The 21,133-nt window shown below is 35.4% G+C and overlaps 1 protein-coding gene and 2 long non-coding RNA genes across 5 annotated transcripts in view; 1 reads left to right on the plus strand and 2 right to left on the minus strand.

The window, feature by feature from the left end:
* Nucleotides 1-21,133, minus strand: part of Picot (putative inorganic phosphate cotransporter protein picot) — a 99,250-nt gene continuing 78,117 nt past the window's right edge. For both annotated transcript variants that reach the window (XM_089729429.1, XM_089729428.1), the window contains exons 2-11: nucleotides 11,805-11,983; nucleotides 10,057-10,175; nucleotides 9,596-9,725; nucleotides 9,013-9,100; nucleotides 8,495-8,721; nucleotides 7,188-7,337; nucleotides 3,985-4,117; nucleotides 3,052-3,173; nucleotides 2,378-2,497; nucleotides 1-1,697 (exon numbers count right to left, since the gene is read on the minus strand). In XM_089729429.1, the coding sequence (XP_089585555.1) occupies nucleotides 1,482-1,697; nucleotides 2,378-2,497; nucleotides 3,052-3,173; nucleotides 3,985-4,117; nucleotides 7,188-7,337; nucleotides 8,495-8,721; nucleotides 9,013-9,100; nucleotides 9,596-9,725; nucleotides 10,057-10,175; nucleotides 11,805-11,983 (1,484 nt within the window). In that variant the 3' untranslated portion in view covers nucleotides 1-1,481. The remainder of the gene's footprint in view (nucleotides 1,698-2,377; nucleotides 2,498-3,051; nucleotides 3,174-3,984; nucleotides 4,118-7,187; nucleotides 7,338-8,494; nucleotides 8,722-9,012; nucleotides 9,101-9,595; nucleotides 9,726-10,056; nucleotides 10,176-11,804; nucleotides 11,984-21,133) is intronic.
* LOC149502430 (uncharacterized) lies at nucleotides 16,298-19,770 on the plus strand. Its single transcript, XR_016323472.1, has 2 exons — nucleotides 16,298-16,632; nucleotides 16,717-19,770. It is a non-coding gene; the product is annotated as an uncharacterized LOC149502430 (long non-coding RNA).
* LOC149502431 (uncharacterized) lies at nucleotides 17,604-20,430 on the minus strand. Of its 2 annotated transcripts, XR_016323471.1 has the most exons (5): nucleotides 20,234-20,425; nucleotides 19,847-20,093; nucleotides 19,513-19,692; nucleotides 19,046-19,177; nucleotides 17,604-18,968 (listed from the first exon to the last, which is right to left on the minus strand). It is a non-coding gene; the product is annotated as an uncharacterized LOC149502431 (long non-coding RNA). The 2 variants fall into 2 exon arrangements; XR_016323470.1 differs by having other exon boundaries at nucleotides 17,604-19,177; nucleotides 20,234-20,430.

The raw sequence follows: 21,133 nt of genomic DNA on the forward strand, positions 1-21,133 counted from the left end.
TTGTTGTTTTTTTTATTATTTCTGTACTCCCGCACACGGAACCCGTGAGTGGTCATACATAAATAACTTTTATTTATTTGGACAATGAGGGCGCGGTGCGTTGGACACACCGCCCACTAAAACTTGTACTACTTCCTTTACAAGGCACAATAACATCTGTCACAGACACAATATTTCATTTTGTTTTATAAAATGGTAATTCATCAAGTTATATTTTAATACAAAGTTCAAAATTACACACTACAAGGTGTTCATTAAAAAAATATTTAAGGGCTAAAACAACAAACATTCAAATGAATCTCCTTAAATATTTTTCAAACACTGTTCTCAGTTCAAAGACCCCACACGATTGATTATAATATGTCGTACAAGATGGTATGCGATTTAAAAAAAGTTTAATAATCATCAGTATGGAGTATTTAATCTGAATTATATAGCTAAGCATAATAACCTTAAAATTAATATGATCACATAAGCTCTTGGGCGTGCAGCGTCCCGTGACGTTACATTTTAAAACTAAATTCATAAATACGTTATACATTTTAAATAAACAGATTTATAAACAATTATTCATAATATTCGCCAAGCGATCAATTTCAAATTTAAATACATAGTCACAATGTTTTTTGCTTTTGGCACTAACTCTGAGTCATAGAGGTAAAATTATTTATTCGCATTCTGTCAGTTTCCTTAGTCTATGACTTGTTAGTGTAAAATTTCAAATAAATTTTTAAGGTATTTATTCGAGTTTCTGCGGTGACACGTGCATGTTACTAAAATGCATAAATGGCACCTATTTCGGATCAATTTTTTCTTCAAAATTAATGTACAAAATTGCAAGTCACTGGTTAGGACGGTATTTTTTTTATGTTCTTTCCTTACAACTTGGACCCAACAACACTAAACACCATTCACTCGTCTCTTAAAACATGCATCAAGCTAAAATTATTTAAAATACTTTTATGGTAATAATAAAAAAAACTGATTAAATAAATAGTAACTATATATTCGAACAGTTCGAAAAGTTGCCCGTTTGCGAGTTCCGTGTTTAATAGGTATGTAGTAGTAGTTTTTCGTACACAAATATCACAGCCCTAGTGCGCGTTACATATGACAGCTAGACAACGAAAAAAAAAAACCGGAGAAATGAGAGATTTTGTCTTATAAAAAGGAAGTTAAAGAGAGAAGTCTAACTTCGGTAAACAATTCTTAAAAAGAAACATTGACGGAGCTCGTAAACGGTCAAACGCTGGTAGACGATCACAACAGGCCACTGCTAGCGAAATACGTGGTCAAAATTACTATTTTATTATTATTCGACATTAATAAAAACATTACTTTAATTTTAAACAAACATACAAGCATCTCTTTCTACCGCTCAAAAATAAAAAGAGATGCAAGTATATAAAAAATTCAAACGCGTTCTGTTATTGCTTTAAAGAGTTGTATTCGTTACCAGCGTTTTGTTCAACCTTTCGTCCTCAGTGCGCTGTTTCCGCGTGATTTTGATTCTTGGCGGCTTTCCTCTCGATCTTATCGGCTTTTTTGTTGGCAGCCTTCTTGGCATTCGCTTCGTCGTCGGCGGGGTTGTCCCAGTCCTGTCTCCTGCCCGAACCGAAGATGTTGTAGAACGTGGCACAGACAACGTAAACTCCGCCCGCGATGTAGAACACTTTCCTCCATTGCGCTTGAGTGGGCTGAAATTAGAAAATAAATTTAAAATCGTTTAGGAGCAAACTTTACGCTTTCTTGTTTCGTTTTTCGGTCACCAACCTACTGGTGATAGATAGGACGTCTTGTGAATCTGTCTATTTCTGCCGTGAAGCAGTAATGCGTTCCGGTTGGAAGGGCGGGGCAGCTGTTTTAACCATACTGAAACCTTAGAACTCATATCTCAAGGTGGGTGGCGGCATTTACGTTGTAGATGTCTATGGGCTCCAGTAACGACTTAACACCAGGTGGGCTGTGAGCTAGTCCATCCATTAAAGCAATAAAAAAAACCAAATTAATATACGACGGCGAGTTCATAATAAGTTCATTGAAAAAGTCCTTTCGTTTTTAATAAGCTTTTTCAGTGATTACCCATTTTTATACGCATCTCCCTGTGTGACGTCAAACAGACCGGCTAAATCAACATTGGCCTCGAAGATCTCCATGATAATTTTGAGTTCGGCTATTAACTTAACATAAATATAGCGTATCCTAACTTTTTCTGTGACTACTGATAATTACCTAAGAATATGCGCGCTGTGAATTAGTCTTCCCACAAACGCCAATACGAAAACAACTAACTTAGAGACAAAAATCGTATTTATCTCAAACAGATAGACAAACATTCACATTTGTATGCAATAAATCAAGACTAATGTATACTCACTCTGCCCTCAATGATGTGTCCAGCGACGATGGGAGCCAACAGCCCCATCAAGTTAGCGAGACAGTTGGTGAACGCCATCAGAATGCCGGCGAAACGTGGCGAAATATCCAAGTGGTTCACCTGTTAGAAAAAAATCATTGTCGCTATTAGAGTACAGATAATCAAAATTTTATAATCTATGTACATTTATAGTAGCTTTCACATATGGAGGGTAGAGGGTAAGGAGAACCGTCTCTGTGTGTAAAAAGTGTCCGTTAAAATCTGCTAAATAAGGGTAGCTCTACAGTAGCAACCGGGTAAATTTTAAAAAAGCTGCTGAAAGTTACTAGAATAACAGAGAAATAAAAAGGGACGAAAGAACTGTAAGCAGTACAAAATCACAAAAAGTATTTTATTTAAATGCAGTCGATGTCTGTTTGTGGGTTAATTTACTCTATAAGCGAAATTTGGCTGAATACGCGACATTTTTCTTTGTAATAAAAGGTCCGTTTTGTTTCGTATTAGTATCAATAATTCGATGTTTTAATTGAACTTCAATTAAGTTTACTCCATTCGCTGAATAGCTGAAGAAGTTTTTTTATATATTTTAAGCCTTAAATGGGTCTCCTGTAAAGTTACAAAAGGGTTGCTTAAACCGAAGCTCTCGATATAATTTATAAAATATAATAGTTCACCTTGAAGCCAGAGTAGATACCACCGTTGAGTCCGACGCCCACAGCCAAGATCGCCACGGTGGCCGCCGGGTTACATCCCGTGTTCGCGGCGATGAACAAACCCGCCGCCGGACCATACTGACCTGTGGTGCACAAAAAATAACGTCTCAAAAACAAAAAACGGCGCGCGTGCAACTTGGTGCACGTGAATGAAGTGAAACTTCTTTTTCGATGTGTAGTATTGTTGTTTTCTTCATTTTTCATCCTTAAATCAGTTTGCTCTTACAATAGGAAATGCTGTGTTGTATAAGAGATGCGACAAATTTAAATTATAGATAAAAATAATTCATTAAAATATTGGCCGCTACTCGTTGCTAACGCTCGCGCTGACCTGTAACAGGTATACTACGCGCATGCGTGCGAGTGCCACGCATTCATACTCGCTCTGTCTCTTTCTATTCCGTGGTAGCGTTAAACGTTTAACGTAACTTTGTTGGAAGTCGCATTAGAAGTTTCACTTCAATGGTACGAAAAACTACCCTATATATGTATAGTTTATGGATATGGTAACTCGTTTTTTTAACGCTTTTTTTGTCTTTATTTTGTTTTTGTAAAATAAGGCAAAAGGGAAGGGACGAATAAAACAATAACACATTAAAAAACTTTTTAAATTAATTTTCGTGTATCATTCATTTATGAACATATTTTTCGTTTCAATTGAATGTCTACCTTCTTCGAATATTTCCCGCCAAATTGCATAAAAACTGTCATGGAACTTCGGTTTCACAAGAAAATTTAGCTCTTAGAGGTACATACCGACCTACTTTATTTATATTAAAAAATTCTGGGCCCTACCAACGAAATAAAGAATACACTTCATTGAAATTCACATTACCTAAAACCTAACCTAACATAACCTAGCTACGACCGAAAAAAAGTAATATATTCACTTACCAATGCTGTTAATAATCTTCCTGACCTGAGTGTGGTTGAATCGTCCACTGGACAACATCCAGTCGGCGACCACAGATATGAACATCGAGAACAACCACATGCACAGATACGGCAAGGCCGAAACGAAACCGTTCTGCGGACAAATTTAAGTATAAATTAAAAAAAAAACTCATCGGTTACTGATGTTGTTTAAATAAAGTATAAAGTTACTAAATACTAAGTGGCAGTGGTAAGATTAAGTATCTATAGATACGTAAAAAATAACACACACACAGAAAGAATACATTGGAGATACATTTTTTAAATTGTTTCTTGTAGTATTGTTCTTTACACTAAGATGTTTTAATATTTTAATACCATTATAGAAGAGCTACAGTTTTGTTTGGAGTTGTTTATTTGCTTTATATTTCACGGGTGATATAGGCAAACATCGTGAGCAAATGACCTTGACTGCGCAGAACCGAATTTTAGATCACTTTGGTGGTGAGGGTGAGGCGCGACGGCAGGGGAAATCGTATCGAGCGCGTTATTGGTAGATCAGTCGAACCTTGCGTCCCGCACCGCATTCCGCATTCCGCTTGCTCCCAAAAGTACGCTTGCGTACAGTGAAAAGTCTATCGTTATTAATCGTTAAGTTATATTTTGTTATAATTGCTTGTTGACTTTGTTGCCATTGCTTTATGTTGAGTGTTTGTTGATTTTTTATAAAAAATACACTATGCCGCGACAAACTGGTGTAGGATTCAAAAGAAAGGGTAGAAAAATTGTGTACGACGTATATTGCTTCATTATAAAACAGGGGAAGAATGATATTATGGAAAAAGTAAAACAGACTTCGGAAGCAACAAAAACATCAGTGAGTACTGTTAGGTGCATTATTAACGAAGCTAAAGGCTCTGGCTTGCTCATCGTGCTTGGGACTCCGTCTTCAAAAAATAATTAATTATAGACAAAAAAGAAGATCGAACCGACCGAGTCGTAAACTACACCGATGAGCCCTATGTCGACTTACCACGATGATGGCGACTCGGGTGATGAAAACAGTGATGATGATAATGGTCAAGATTATGATAACGAAAAAAAATTACAAATACCAGCTTCGCTTCAACTGAACGAAGACCTGGCAACAGCTCTAGTTTTGACTTAATAGAAGGAATATCTATTTTACCCCAAGATTAAATTATTATAATTATTAACCTATATTTTTTGTTGATGTTCTAATAAATATATAAATAAATACATATGTTGATTTTAATAATTTAATTGCATTATGACGCAGAGTAAATAATGTTTTTGCACGTGAGTGTACCATGCGCAAACTTACCCCCACTACGTCAACAAATGCTCAAGAAGTTTGCCGGCTATTATATGTACTTTCATTTATGTTGTTTTTTTTTTATTTATTTGATTTGATAAACTATAGTTTTGAACTCATCAAGCCATCTTGCGGTCAATGTCTAAACGATTATCGCGGCCCTAGCTAAGCGTTCAAATTAATCTGTACTAATATGGGTACTAAAATCTATCTTTTACTAGTATTGTAAGTATTTTTGACGCAAACATATAAAAATTGGATTTAGATTAAATTTCGCACGAAAATAGACATGGTAAACAAAACATCATCAACAGGAGAAAGCCGGGTATATCCGTTATACGAAAATAAGCTTTTTGGTTCGTGTTTTACGGGCCATCGGATCTTGCTCCCGGTCATCGTTCCCGTCGAACCCGTCGCTTGCGACGAAGGGCTCGGCGAGTAAATTAACCCTCAGACACAGCCCACTGAGTTTCTCGCCGGATCTTCTCAGTGGGTCTCGTTTCCGACCCGGTGGTAGATTCTGCAAAGCACTGCTCGTGCTAGGGTTCGTGTTAGCAACGTCATCAGGTTTGAGCCTCGTGAGCTCACCTACGCCCGGTGACGCTGATATGGTCTCTCTAGACCATCAGTATAGGTAGGAAAAAAAATCGGATCTGCAAATCGACTGACAGTTTATTGACAACTGAGTGACAGAAGCAACTCTTTATAACCTGGAAAAAATGTAACGTGTTTTTTCAGAATTTTAAATTTAACGCGAGTGAAATTTCCGTTCTATTTAATAATAATGATTTATCGAAGATTGAAATACTCAATTCCGAATACAGTTAAAAGAAATTAGTATTACTACCTATGGTATCAATATAGCAATATTATTAAAGACAACAAAATATCACAATCAATGCGAATTGAAACCGTCTTTAAACTAAGCAGAAATTTATTTAGCTGTTTTAGCGCATCGGCAATCATCCAAGGCACGATTTAAAACAAAATTGCTGACGTCGAATCAGTGATAATTAAATAAAAACATGTATGCGGTATATTTAAGGCAATTAACGTTACAAGTTCGAAGGTGTGTTGGCAAATGAAATTCAAAGCTATTTCTAGTTAGATTAGGTTCAAATTCGGCGGAAATCTAGTTATTGAGCAATGATTCAGACCGACAATTGTTCAATTGACCGCAAATGAACTCAACCTCGCGACAAAATATGAATTACGGCACGCTAAGTTTGGATCATTTGTTGAATTGAAACTGAAAACTGAAAATAGACCAACTATAAGATTAGTACTATTTGGTCACATCCATCTTAATTCATGAGCTTCATACGTCATGATTTGAAGATAAACTTTTCATTGCCTATATAAGTAATAATGTTAAAGAAATTTCAAAATTTACTGTTTGGCCACTAGAATATCATAATAACATTATTATCAAGCTAATTTTGTCAAATTAAATATTTAAGCGTTTAATGTGCAAAACTTCCAATCTGTTTTAAAATGGAGCCATTTGAATTAATTTAGTCATTGTTCCAAATGAAAAGACATAGTGGTTGTCTTTGCCTTTGCCTGTTCAGAAATACCAAAAAATTCGCAGTGCCAATATTTAGATTCTTGTCAAACTTTTTGCGGCCTCTATGAATGTTTCTTTTTCACTACCGATTCGCTGGTAAGATGCTATTCCATCTACGAGCGGACGGGTAGGTGAGCTCACGGGCTCAACCTGATGTGACCCAATATGCTAACACTAGCCCTAGCAAGAACAATGCTTCGCATAGTCTAAAACCGGATCGGAATCGCGACCTACTGACAAGATCCGGCGAGAAATTCAGTGGACTGTGTCTGTGGGTTCCACAAATGTCAACAAAGTTATTTGACAAAAGCATTTACTTACATCTTTGATGGAGAAGTGCAGAACTTGTCTCATAAATGTTGGCAGTTCAGTGAGCAGAGTCTCATAGCCGTAGTTCTGTCCGATGTGGGCCAACATAATCGCCCAGAACGGCATCGAAGTAAGAATCTTGCCCCAGGGTATGGGTGGCGACTGTAATAAGATAAATTATAATGTGTACATGTAATCCAATGTCTAGTTAGACAAGATCTTACTCTATTTATTTGTTTTCTTGGTTATTTTCTGGCTTAAGTCATCACTAATACCGACCTCAGCTTAGTACCATTAGCAGGAATAACATCGTGTATGTAATAAAAATCAATACCCGCAAAATTATTATTTGCGTAATAATTACTGGTGATAGGACCTCTTACGAGTCCACACGGGTCCACCACCGCCCTGCCTGTTTCTGCCGTGAAGCAGTAATGCGTTTCGGTTTGCAGGTTAGGGGCAGCGGTTGTGATTATACTGAGACCTTAGAACTTATGTCTCAAGGTGGGTGGCGCATTTTATAGATGTCTATGGGCTCCAGTAACCACTTAGCACCAGGTGGGCTGTGAGCTGGTCCACCCATCTAAGCAATAAATAAATAAAAGCATAATTGAAGTAGTGAACTAATCCGGCTAGTTAATTCCGGTGTTACCCTGTTTAAAGTTAATTATTTAATGCAATTCAGACTTTAATCTCATGTCTCAAGGTCTAATGTTTTATAGGCATCATTTACATACCTACATTACGTTTAATAAGGTAGATAAAGGTATATGGACGTTTAATGATTTATGTTGTGATAAGTTGCTTTTCTAAAATCTAATTTTGAGTGCTTATAGAAACTAGTTTGTAATTTAAACGAGCGTATTTTATAAATTTAATATTAATAAAAGATTGTTAACAAAAGCATATGAGAACGAGACGCAAGAATGTGCCAATACCAGAGGCAGATTTACCCTAAGGCCTAGTCCGGCCAGATTAAGGAGCGGCCCCAATCGTGTCAAAAAACTTATTATAAATTTCTTATCTACTAAAACTTATTATAATATTAAATTTCTACATCTATTTAGATAAAAGTTGGCAATAAAGTAATTTCATTATGTAGTCTATATGGTGGATGCTGAGAAAGGGGCGGCTAATGGCTTGGGGCCTAGGGCGGCCGAGACTGCAAATCCGCCACTGGCCAATACATCTTTTTTTTTTACCTCGACTTCCTAATTAAGGTAGTCCCCTAAGGAAGACTATTAGAGAATGCCTATGGCATTAAGTCCGCCTTTATACTTTCTAGTATATGAAGTTATAAATAAATAGACAGTACTCACGCTAGATCCGGCGGCACCCCAAAGCGAGCTGACGATGTACTTCTTCTCGGTCTCCTTGATCCGGGGACACTGTTCGGGGTCCTCGGATACGAAGAACAGGAACGCGAGGCACCAGACCGTACCGATCATGCCGAACACGTAGAAGATCGAGGGCCAGCCGCCGGCGAAGCCATACGCCGACAGCAGACCGGACAGCGGCATAGATATAACCGTACCGAACTGAGCACCTGTTGAGCAATACGATGCTCTAAAACTTTTTTTATTGCTTAGATGGGTGGGCGAGCTCACAGACATCTACAACGTAAATGACGCCACCCATCTTGAGATATGAGTTCTAAGGTCTCAGTATAGTTACAACGGCTGCCCCAACCTTAAAACCAAAACGCATTACTGCTTCACGGCTGAAATAGGCAGGGTAGTGGTACCGACCCTTGCGGACTCACAAGAGATTCTACCACCAGTAAATATGGTAGGTTTTCTTGAACACAATAGTCATTAAATAATTTTGAAATACCAACCGGCATATACGGCAGCTCCCATTCTACTTCTCTCATTCGGCGGCACCCACTTGGCTAGCATAGCGTGAGTGCACGGCACGATGGGCCCCTGTGTACAACAAAAAGAAAATCAAATATGTAGCTACGCAACAAAAAATATGCTTCACTTTGCCTCCTACTATTAAATGCTTTTTTCATTATTATTGACTAAACGAGCAATACAGCTCCACAGACTTGGAGATATTAGAGTCTTATAGTCTTTAAGCAGATAAATAAAGGTCGTCTCCAGTTTTAATATGCAGATGAAGTATGGTTGAACTTATTAGGTCTCGGGCGCTACAAATGTAAATTTTGCTTTAAAGTTACAACCATTTTAAAGTAATTTATTATTATTATTATTATTTTATTACTTTATTGATGCACAAAAAAAATATCAATCATTATAGTACATATTAGCTAAATCGTACAAGTAGTACCTAGATCTAATCTGGATTGCAATCTAAATTTCGCTATTGAAAACACAATTGAAATTACAAATATTGATGATAACTAGCCATTGTTAAATAAGATATCCTTCACACATCTGACAAATCCGTCCACTCACCTCTCCCAGCCCTTGTATGAACCTGACGACGATGAGCCATCCGTACCCAGCTTCGGCGGCGACCGGCACTAGCAGACCGAACACCGAGTTTATCAGCATACCCACTCCGAGGAACAAGCGAGCTCCGAACCTATTTTAAGTGCCATTAAGTACATTTAGATTGTTGCTTAACATACATTTAGGTTACTTTTTAGGAGAGTAAAAGAGTTTAAATTATAAAATACCAATGTATTAAAATATTTTCGAATTAAGCTTAATTCATTATTTCTAAATTCGTAACTTTTCTTTGATACGATATCCAATTTAGTTTTAAGTTAATTGAGAAGGACAGTGGTTGTCAAATTAGAATTGGCGTAATAAAAAACCTTTAAAATTTGGATTCGAATATACAACAATAATAAATTGCGAAATATACAATTTGTAAAATAAAAGTTTTAAGTTTTAAATAGAACGAAACGAACCTCTTCGACAGAATCCCGAAAGGAATTTGTGTGATGACATAACCGTAGAAAAACGACGATAAAATATAGCCTTGTAATGAAGAGTCCCACGCGTAGTCGCCGTCTTGGGTTGAGACCACCTGTCATGAAAAAAAGAGGCTTTATGTATATTTCTTAAAATATATTATCTGTAGCGAGTTTAATCAAATTTATTTGTTAGTCCGACGTTTCTAAGCGTAGAAAGTGTCAAAGCGAACTATCATAAGTCCCTGGGACGGAAAAAGAAAAAAAAATTAAAAAAAGTACTTGTACATACTATACTGAGTACAATGAAGGAGAATAAAAGAATTAGACTTAGAATTGAACACGCGCGTCAGATTCGGAATGTTAAGCGACGAGCGTCATTTTCTGAGACGCGTTTATTAAATATAAGACTGGATTGTCCAATGAGCAGAATAGGATCATTGATTAGCAATAAAGGATTCTTATAGCACCTACAACATTATGCTACACAAATGTGAACACATTGGTAAACGTTGAAGATAAACATTGAAGACAGTGAACTGCGAATAATTATAGGATTTAGTAATGAAATTTGACAGTTTATACTGTCAAGCTTATGCTTGGTGTGATTATAGTCCCTATGCAAAAGACTCGAGTAACCATTTAACTTCGGTTGAACTTTGAGCCAATTTCCCCAAGCCCTGTAATCTAAATACATATATATTAAAGTCGGCGTGTGTGTGTATGTATAGGTGTTCCCTGTAGACTCCGAAAAGGTTGGACCGATTTCGCTTAAATTTCTCACTGGCCTAGCGAGTGATGCTATGAAGTTCAGTAGCGATTTGGTAAAATTCAACTCGACCAGCAAAGCCGGGCTTGACTAGTAATTATAAATATATTTACTAACAATCACGCCACGTTAACTGGTCCCGTGGTAAGTTCGTAAAGAACTTATGTTACAGGTACCAGATAACGGATATAAATGTAAGATTTTTATTATACACATACATATATTTAATATACATCCATAACCCTGGAAAATACATCTTCTATTTATCATACAAATATCTTCCCTTGGCGGGATTCGAACCCGCGACCCCCTTGTGTAGTGACCATGTCACTTACCACTACACCAGACGGCCGTTATGTACATGGCATTTAGTATTTTCCCCTTAAATATCCAAAGTGGAATAGAACGAAATTGACTTTTTGACTTTTGCCAATAATTTCAGCAGTCGGTGACTTGAGTTCTTCTACTATGTATTCAGTTCTCATCTTTAGATCACTGTGAAATTACAGCCCTGCCCATAGCTCTTTTTGGGATCGTTGTATTTAAATGTTATATAGTGTTGGCAGTACAGATTACGTCACAATGATCGAAGTTTCTAACTGTAATCTTATCTTTAAATTGGTTATATACACGCCATTGTACTTGTACTAACTATGTTATCAAGGTACACTTCAATCGGATATTACAATATCATTAGGTATACCTCATGGTAATAGTATCTTGCTTTTTTTTGTGATATCATATTTTGTTTAATTAGTGAAGTAGATATTTAGTATGGATTATGGATTTAAGTAGAGGTACTTAAGCAAAATCCAATAAAGACGAAAATTTATCAATGTTGTTTTTGCATTAACAAAATTATTATTGATAACACGAGTTAGACGAACAAATTAAAGTTTTATTAGCCGGCGGCTTATTGGCTTTATGACTTTAGAATCCAAAGTCTTAAAAAAAAGAATTAATCCTAAATACTCACGCTGGTTTTGTTAGGATTGACTGGGCCGCATTCAGTGTCTATCTCTTCAGCGATGACAGTAAGAGCTGTGTGGTTGACCATAGCAACGATGGCGACCGACATGTTCGTCCTCATGATGTAAGCGTTTGCCATTCCGAGAAACAGCATGAACGTAACCCAGTGCCGAGTTCCAAGCCCGCCTGTGGACAAAATAAAAACAAAATTTAAAAAAAAGTTGAACGGTAGGTATTTATTACCCTTGTTGAGTATGCCAATCGGCTTTTTAGCGTTGCGGTAAGAGATACTCAATTATCATACAAATATCATACAATTGTTTAAATAAATCAACTACATATGACACATTAAGATGGGTCGAAACTTTTCGATAAACACCAAAGACAATATGAGTTGACGTAATCTATGGCTTTAATTTTATTCGATGTAATAAGAGTAGCCCTAAGATTATGAACTAGTTTCGCCGCTATTTATCAAAACTCAAACGAAAATAATGAAATAATATATGCTTTGTAGGTTACTTGAATAATATATTTTAAAACGTCAAATAAAAACTACAGTGTAACCTTCAATGACGTAAATACTAAGCCTTAATTTTAAATAAATACGTCTCATTATTAATTACGACTTAATTTAAAAAGAGGTTAGCTATTCCTGAACTGATAATATTATCAAAAAACTAACATGCATTATTTAAACTAAGCTCTCATTATTTAGTTATACTTCTTTTGAAAACAGAACAAGGCCACGTTTTATTGAATCTTAGCGTGATAACTTTCAAATGTTAATTTCATTCTTTGAACAACTGGTGTACTGGTGGTAGAACCTCTTGGCACCAACACCCTGCCTATTTCTGCCGTGAAGCAGTAATGCGTTTCGATTTGGAGGGTAGGGCAGCCGTTGTACTGTTAAAACTGAGACCTTAGAACTCATATTTCAAGGTGGGTGGCGCATTTACGTTGTATATATCTATGGGCTCCAGTAATCACTTAACACCAAGTGGGCTGTGAGCTCGAAGTCACATAAAAAAATTAAAAAACAAAAAATGTTGCCATTTGATTTTGATTTCAGACTAGCACGACCCACTAGGTTCTCAAGGTAAATAAATACCTTAAATTGAATTTTAGCTTCTTGAGACATGAGGTCGAAATTCGGACTATTGTTTCTGCGACACAAAATATGAACAAAATGGCGGCACCAACACGCGTAAATACCTTTTACGAAGGTAATTTTTTTCGGATTAAATTTGCCGCGTTTCATTTTTATTGCAAGATCATGTTTTTTCATCGTGGAAGTTGTCTGTCTATGAATTATAGATTGAGGTTCTTAAAATCATATATAGATACAAAATGTCCTAAGATCACACAAAATCGCACAATTTTTATTTAGAAATAATAATTAAAAAACATATATGAATATTTCATCTGTCAACTAAGTTTTATGTCTAAATTTATTTACACAAATTAATAGAGAAACTTTCAAAACAATTTAAAAAAAAATAAACATCACGTTTTACACATAATATATTAAAATAGAATTCAGTCATCATCGGTTTGCGTCAATCGATCTTATGCTAATATTTGTGACTTCTCAAAAAAAATACAAGTTAAAGAATTAGGGCTGTCAATTGATTCTTTCCGTTAATCTAAAGGACGTTTCTCGAAATACATGTTGAAGAAATAATTTGTAGAATCAGATCCTTCCTTATGTCTAATTCTGTATATGACGAAAATTATTTTACTGAAATTTCATGTGGAAACTACACCAGGAAGTAATTTCAAATATAATAATATAGCATTTATACACACACCCGTTCGCGCGTCGCTAGCGAATAGGTAGGAAAAAAAATACAGATTTCGTTCAAATGGCAAAACGTCCAAAGGTTTTAACCATAGTGTAACAAAGTCCGCTAGAATGTAATGAATTCATAATGTGCTTTCAAGAGATTTAAAACATTAATTTGACTATCAGTATTCTTAGTCTAGTGCGAGTTTTTTAACGTTCTCGACAGCGTAAAAGTTAGCTAATATTTTTATGGAATGGGATCGTTCGCGTACGTTTGCCGCTAGGGGCGCTGTTCCAACTGCACACAAAATTGGGTTAACTTTTACGCTCTCGAGAACGTTAAGAAACTCGCACTAAGCACACAGTTAACAAACCAAAATGGCAAACATTTATAATGCCCAATCGTTTTGTGATGCAATTTATATGCACATTACTCTGTTAAAACACAACGCATCGCTAGTAAAATAATACCTACTGCTAACTATGTACATATTTATAATTCCTTATTTGACGATTTTTCAAACACCAAAATATGATATGTTTGAAATATGCAAACTTTCAAATTCATCATTTTCACATTCAAATAATTCGTTTTAAATAAATAAGTCCACAATTATATTTTCTTTTTTCAGTTTTAATAAATACATTTTATAAGGCGTTAAATCACGGTAGCCCTGTGACCTGTGTATATTTGAGCACATTATTGATTTTGGCTGAAGTTACTGTGAGCTGAATAAGGCCGGACACATACTATCCGTCCGTGCTTGTCAGGTAAGCGTGACGCTGCGCATACATTTGTACTAAGCCACATACTGCGTCAAATTTTTTTTAAGAATACACTACTATATTGGTAATTTCACAAATAATCTTGTTATTGTGTCATCAAATATAGAAAATTATCGTTTGAAGTGCCACATGACACTATAAAAATTTAGCCAAGAAATATTAACTGATTTTTTTTCTAAGTTCGATTACAATCAAATATATATCAAAAATGCTATATTTTACGATCATAGTGTTTTAAAATTGTTGAGGATTGTAAAATGTAGGAGGTACTAAATGAAAGTATATAGAAACCAAACCGTCTGATGTATTCTTAAAAAAATAAATCTCGAACATAAACCCATCGGTTCGTTAGACATGCGTCCGCGTCCGCTTAAAATAAACCTGTGACGTCATTGTGACATACGAGAGCACACGGAAATACGGTAAAATGTAAAAGAGTTTATGTAACGTAACAAACTTCTTAGTAATAAATAGAGATATGCAGTTTATTTTTTTTGTTTACGATAGTTTTTTTTTTTTCGAATTTCAAAAAAACGTAATTCGCTCGCGGTCACGCAAGCTGTAAAGTATTCTAAACATCCGAAATAATATAATAACAAACGTGATATTAAACCTTAAAAGTGATTTCACTGTAGAACAAAAATGCATAACCTCTGTGTTTTTAATTGGTTTAGACTTGAAGGAAGTGACATCTACGTAAACCACGCCCCTAACCGTGACTAATGCGACTGTCAATTGTCAATACACACGCGTGATGCGTATTGACAGTCGCCAACGCTGGTCGGCGACTGCTAACGTTCTTGCCTAACACCTGTCCTATTTTTCTTGTGATGTAATCACGCATCCTATTGAGTTGAGTGACTGTTACAATTTAAAACCGCCCCCTGATCACGTAAAAATTTGCGACAGCCACAATTTTGCAGATGTTGTGCAGACGCGTCGCGACCGATCGCAAAACGTCAAATTATTTCGTATCACGTACCGCGATTGTTCGCTTACCGCTTACTGCAGTTTTTTGTCATACAACTAGCGCCAGTCGCAATCGGGTAGCAATAATTGGCACTAAAAAGCCACATTACTTTTTTTTTTTGCTGAACAAACCGGCAAATGAATTTATAAAAGCGCGTTACATATAAACATTTCAAAATGTTTAAGTGGAATTCACGTTTGAAACGCCAAGTGAGAGCTGCTAATTCTGTTCTTTTGGATGAAGCGTTACTAAAAATAAGTGATCTAATAATAATTTTTGCTTTATTTTGAATAATAGCTATAAAAATGTAATTGTGTCGTGTCAAACACTGATAACATTTTTTTTTGTAATCGTTTGATAATTTGTAATCAGATAGTTGTTTACGTTACGAACCTATTTTAAAAAAGAATGGATCAAAATTATAGCCTAATTTATTAATTTCATTATCAATTAAGTAAGTAGGTACATAAGCTCACAACCCATCTAGTGTTAAGTGGTATAGACCTCACAACGTGAATGCCGCCCCCATTTTTAGAAACGAGGTCTGAGTTTCAACTGTATACCAAAACGGCTGCCCCATTCTTCAAATTGCAACGCATTACTGCTTCGCGGTAGAAATGGGCGGAATGGTGGTCTTGCGGGTTAATCAAACGCCCTACCACCAACGATTTCAGAATATTTGCTAATTTGATTTTAAATAAAAGATGAATGAATCCTTAATCATGGAAGTCTTCCATGTATATATGTCAAATACGTGTTTCATTGGATTTATTGATAGCTGCCTGCGGGATTCTAGCACTGGTTCAGTAAGATTTCAAATTAAATAGTAAATTCTAGAATAAATGAGTTAGTTTTATGGTTTTATCAATAATAAAGTGTACAACAGATCCATCTTACGCCGACATGAGGCCGACAACGCTAGAACAACCAGTCGATGATATTCTAGGAGAGATGCTGCTTTTCTTTATCAAGTAATAGATAGTGGATTTGTTTGACTTGGCAAGAGTAGGCTTTGATTTGAATACCAGAAATATAGTGCAGTCTTTCACAGCTTGAAGGGAAATAAAAGCTGTGCAGACTATTCATAATAATGTTCACCCAAGGTCATGGGCAATATGACGTGAATAGGAAACTGCATGTCAGACATTAACTTAATGTTCTATATTATTTTTAAACAAATGAATCTAATATTTTAAGACAATAAATAAATATTTATTTTTATAATTAGCCCAGTTTTTCGTCGACGAAGCCATCTTAAGAGAAGCTTCATTGCAAATATCAGGCCGATATTTAGTAAGTTATTTTTATTCATTAACCAGGTACTCTTTGCACTCACTCACGGCAGTAAGAATGTTAATCAATCATTATATTATCTAGACTATAGCGGACAACAAAGAAGAGTAGACACATCGTGAGCTGTAGTTGTAGAAAGAGGAGAAAATGGAAACTAAGGCGAACCACTGGCTCATGCAGCTTTCATTTCAGCAGAGGCTGCTCGTACGCAGGCAGAGGCCACGCATCTTCCAGCTGAGATATATAAAAAAATTCAAGGAATTGACCAATATCGGCAAAAACCTTGTTTAAAATAATAAGTTCAATTTTGTTTTAATTTTAGCCAAGTCCATAATAGTTTATATTACCATAAAAACGAAATAGCGCTTGTTACAATAGTCAAGCAAATCCAAATATATACGTTTTACTTTAGGCTGGTACTACAGTAAATTTTATGACACTAATGAGTATATTTTACGCTAATAAAACTACTCTCAACTTAGCATTTCAAAATCACTATTTATTTTTTTATTGCTAAGATGGGTGGACGAACTTACAGCCCACCTGGTGTTAAGTGGTTACTGGAGCCCATAGCCATCTACAACGTAAATGCGCCACCCACCTTGAGATATAAGTTCTAAGGTCTCAGTATAGTTACAACGGCTGCTCTACCCTTCAAAACGAAACGCATTACAGCTTCACGGTAGAAATAGGCGGAGTGGTTGTACCTACTCGTGCGGACTCACAAGTGGTCCTACCACCAGTAGAATACCAGTATTTAGCTTCATTGTATATTTTGTACTCGCAGTATTCGGCATGTTCTGCTTCTAGTCTATAGGGTTATAGAGCTATCACCTTACTATCATCCTACTTACCTCGGCCCCAAGTTCAGTTATGTTTCTTTGAAGTTATCGGCAGTCGATATTATATTTCAATTGTGGCTTCAATTTCATCCGGCAAGAAGTTGGACATGTATTACAAACAAACTACGATTTCCTAATTTAAGAATTATTATTCAAATAAAACAAAATTACACAAAAAAAATTATTATCAAACTTATCTAACGGCCGTCTGGTGTAGTGGTAAGTGACATGGTCGCTACACAAGGGGGTCGCGGGTTCGAATTCCGCCAAGGGAAGATATTTGTATGATAAATATAAATGTCTTTTCCAGGGTTATGGATGTATATTAAATATATGTATGTGTATGTGTATAATAAAAATCCTACATTTATTTCCGTTATCTGGTACCTGTAACACAAGTTCTTTACAAACTTATCACGGGACCAGTTAAATATTTATATTATTATTATTATCACAATGAACAAAAATCAGTGGTGGTTGATCAACATTTTGTCTAAATTATGAATTATGTTTTTCATTTTGTAAGTAATATTCATGTAAGTATCCAACAAAATCTAGAAGAATTATGAATTACTAGTCGATTTGTTATTCATTCTATTCCATTATTTAAAACAGCAGTATATACAATAATATATATAACAACACAACATACAAACGGGGTTAGCATAAAGATAAAATGATACAGAACAAATTGAGCACGACAGATTAAAACATTGTCTTAATAAAACAACCTCACAATTTTGCTTTCAAATAGTTATGAATCCATCCTTTACTATAAACACAAAAATGTTAAGGAAATATGTATATTTCCACTAAGCACAATTAAAAAATTATAGGCAGAAATAATTAGGCTATTCTTGCCCTCTCAGTTCACATAATTAAGAACAGCAGTTTTAAAAATAACTACATAAAATTACTAGAATACAAAGGTTGAGACTAAATTTAATGTCTGTTCTCCACAATCCAATTGAACCACCCTTGAATGTTGACATGGTGCTAAGTGCTGTGTTTCCTCTTCTCTCCCAAAAAATACAATGTTATGAATTTGATAAGAAACATCAATTTCAGCATCTTCGTCAGAGAGTTAGGGCACTGGAAACCCATGTGTGTTTGCCATGTTATGCAATACAAGCTAACAATTATGGTCTTGGCCATCATATGATGATCATAATGCAGTACTCTATGTACCAACAAGCATCTCCAACCGCCTTTCAATACTCACAATGGTCAACAGTGTTCCTGGTATGACAATAAACATTACTATAGTACTATATATTAACTGCCTTCCCAGTTTTAAATATACTTTTAGATTGAGTATTATTTTGTAGTCAGGTTACTGAGACAGAGCTCATGATGTTTTACTTGCCTAAAAACCAAACTTTTTCACTATTATGGTGCAGGTCCTGCATAGGCATATTCGGTTGTGATAAGCCAGACAAATGTATCATGAAATGTTGCATTAATACTAAAAATGTTAAGATCATTATCACATATCTGAAAAATTTAATTCTTTAGATAAGTACTATCAAATGTTTGTTATTGTGAATGATAGGCTTCAGCAAAATACTTACTATTTGCACATTCTTAAAATGATAATGCTTGCGGTTCTAAAACCTTTCTTCATATACAGAAGATCTGATAAGTGCAAATGAGTGCCATCTATACACCCCGAAACCCCAGGAAAGCCAAATTTATTGTAAAACCTATAATGAAAAGAAATTTATTTACTATTATGTTTTCAATCACAAAATTATTATTGTTCAAATATCTATGTACTATAAAAATAAGACAAATTTTGAATTAAAAAAAAACTATGTAGGAAAGATTAATGGTGGCCTGAAGGCCTTTCCAGTTTCACCAGGACTTAACATTTCTCAGAACTCTGTTTAAAATATAGCTAGCTATATATAGCTAAATATAGCTATAGTTATAAAGCTTCAAGAATATAACTGATATATTATTATATGATTGACTCGTGGAAATTGTAAAATCAGTGGAACTCTTGTGCTCTATACTATAAGATTATTATTTAACTTACCCATTATAATAACTTGTGACCCATTGTACTGTTTGCAGAAACTTTAAATGTTTCAATAAAACTGGAAGATTGTTTAATGCCATAGCCACTTCCCTATTGGATTTACTACAGTTTAACTCAAATTGCAAAAAGCTCATTCCCACAGGTTTCTGGTATGAAATTTTGCAATGCTGTTAACACCTGTATAAACAAGTTATTTAAAACATTTAGTTAAGAATAAATCTGAAATCAAAAAAACAATGCTACTTTTGAAGACAAGATTTTGTGAATCTTTTATTTTCTTCATTATTTACACATAATATATTATAATGTTAAATTGAATATATATAAGTACCTTGCATTTTACTTTCTATTCTTGTTCGTCTTGATGATCTAGGTTATTAACGGCTTTAATTCAGAGCACAATTGTAAATATTGATGTTTCGAAATTCTGTAATGTGTTCTGAACAAACTTTCCGATAGATTAAGGGGTCAGGCTTGATCCCGAAGACAGCGTCGCAAACGCACTGATTCGTATGTATCCGACCTAATTTCCTTAGACTCCAAAGCCCCATTATTTGGGCTCTGTCCATAGTACATACCTAGAAGAAATATTAATTTGTAAAAAATAAACTTTATAACCTCAACATTATTAATGTACTTAAATTGCCCAGCGTGGTATTTAATGTTAATACTATGGAAAACACAAACACAAATAAAGATCTAAACCAATTACACTTACCTAAATCAAGTTAAAATAATTTAATTTCACAAATTTTACACTTGCAGATAGTTAGCAACAATTCAGCACCAGATACAAAAGGTGTCGCAAATTTGACAAACGAAATTGCTAAATATCTGCTGTTGTGTGGCAAACAAAAGCATCCGTAATACCGACTTTAGGCCAGTTGTTGTTAGTTGTATGGAAAAGAATGCACTAAAGTTTCACAAATCGCTCTGCAGAGGCAGCACTAGTGATGGTCCGCGATCTGCTTTTTTGTTGTAAGTCCGTAATACGAAATGGACAGTTGACAGCAATATTTGCACAATATTTGTCTTCTGCTAATTGTCTGCGAAATACGTGATACAGCTGCCGGTTAAATCCGTTCGCTTTCCTGACCGATCTTTACCAGACCTCACACTGGATCATCCGCAACGCCAATGCGAAGATTTCCTTCAAATTCCATCCACAATTCAACTTTTATATATTTAAAGACATACAAAGCTGATAATCAAGTGGGCAATTCGAATGAAATATTAATCTACTTCTTCCTGCATTCTCCCAAATCAGCAAAGCACGTCCTCTTATCATGATAGATAGAGAATTGGCATGAGCTTTATTTACGACTGACCGCCTGACTGACGTCAACCCTTTTTAGGCTATATCTCGAGTATTAGGTTTATCCATTGCCTCATGCCATAATGTAGGTAGGGACTTTTTATGTTTCTTCCAGTGTTTTTTTTACATCATCCGTTTATTTTTACGGACGAAACGTCTTTCATATTAATTTCAGTCTAAGTAGAATTTCAAAACGTGTGCCAAAAAAGTAATATAACAAAAATACACATTGTGAGGAGCATCATATTTTTAGCTCTGTACCGGATTGTTTCCGCCAAAAAACTCATCTAGAATTTGTTAGGT

The sequence above is a fragment of the Bombyx mandarina genome, chromosome 08 (assembly GCF_030267445.1).
Source record: "Bombyx mandarina strain Sakado chromosome 08, ASM3026744v2".
NCBI classification, from domain to species: Eukaryota; Metazoa; Arthropoda; class Insecta; order Lepidoptera; family Bombycidae; genus Bombyx; species Bombyx mandarina.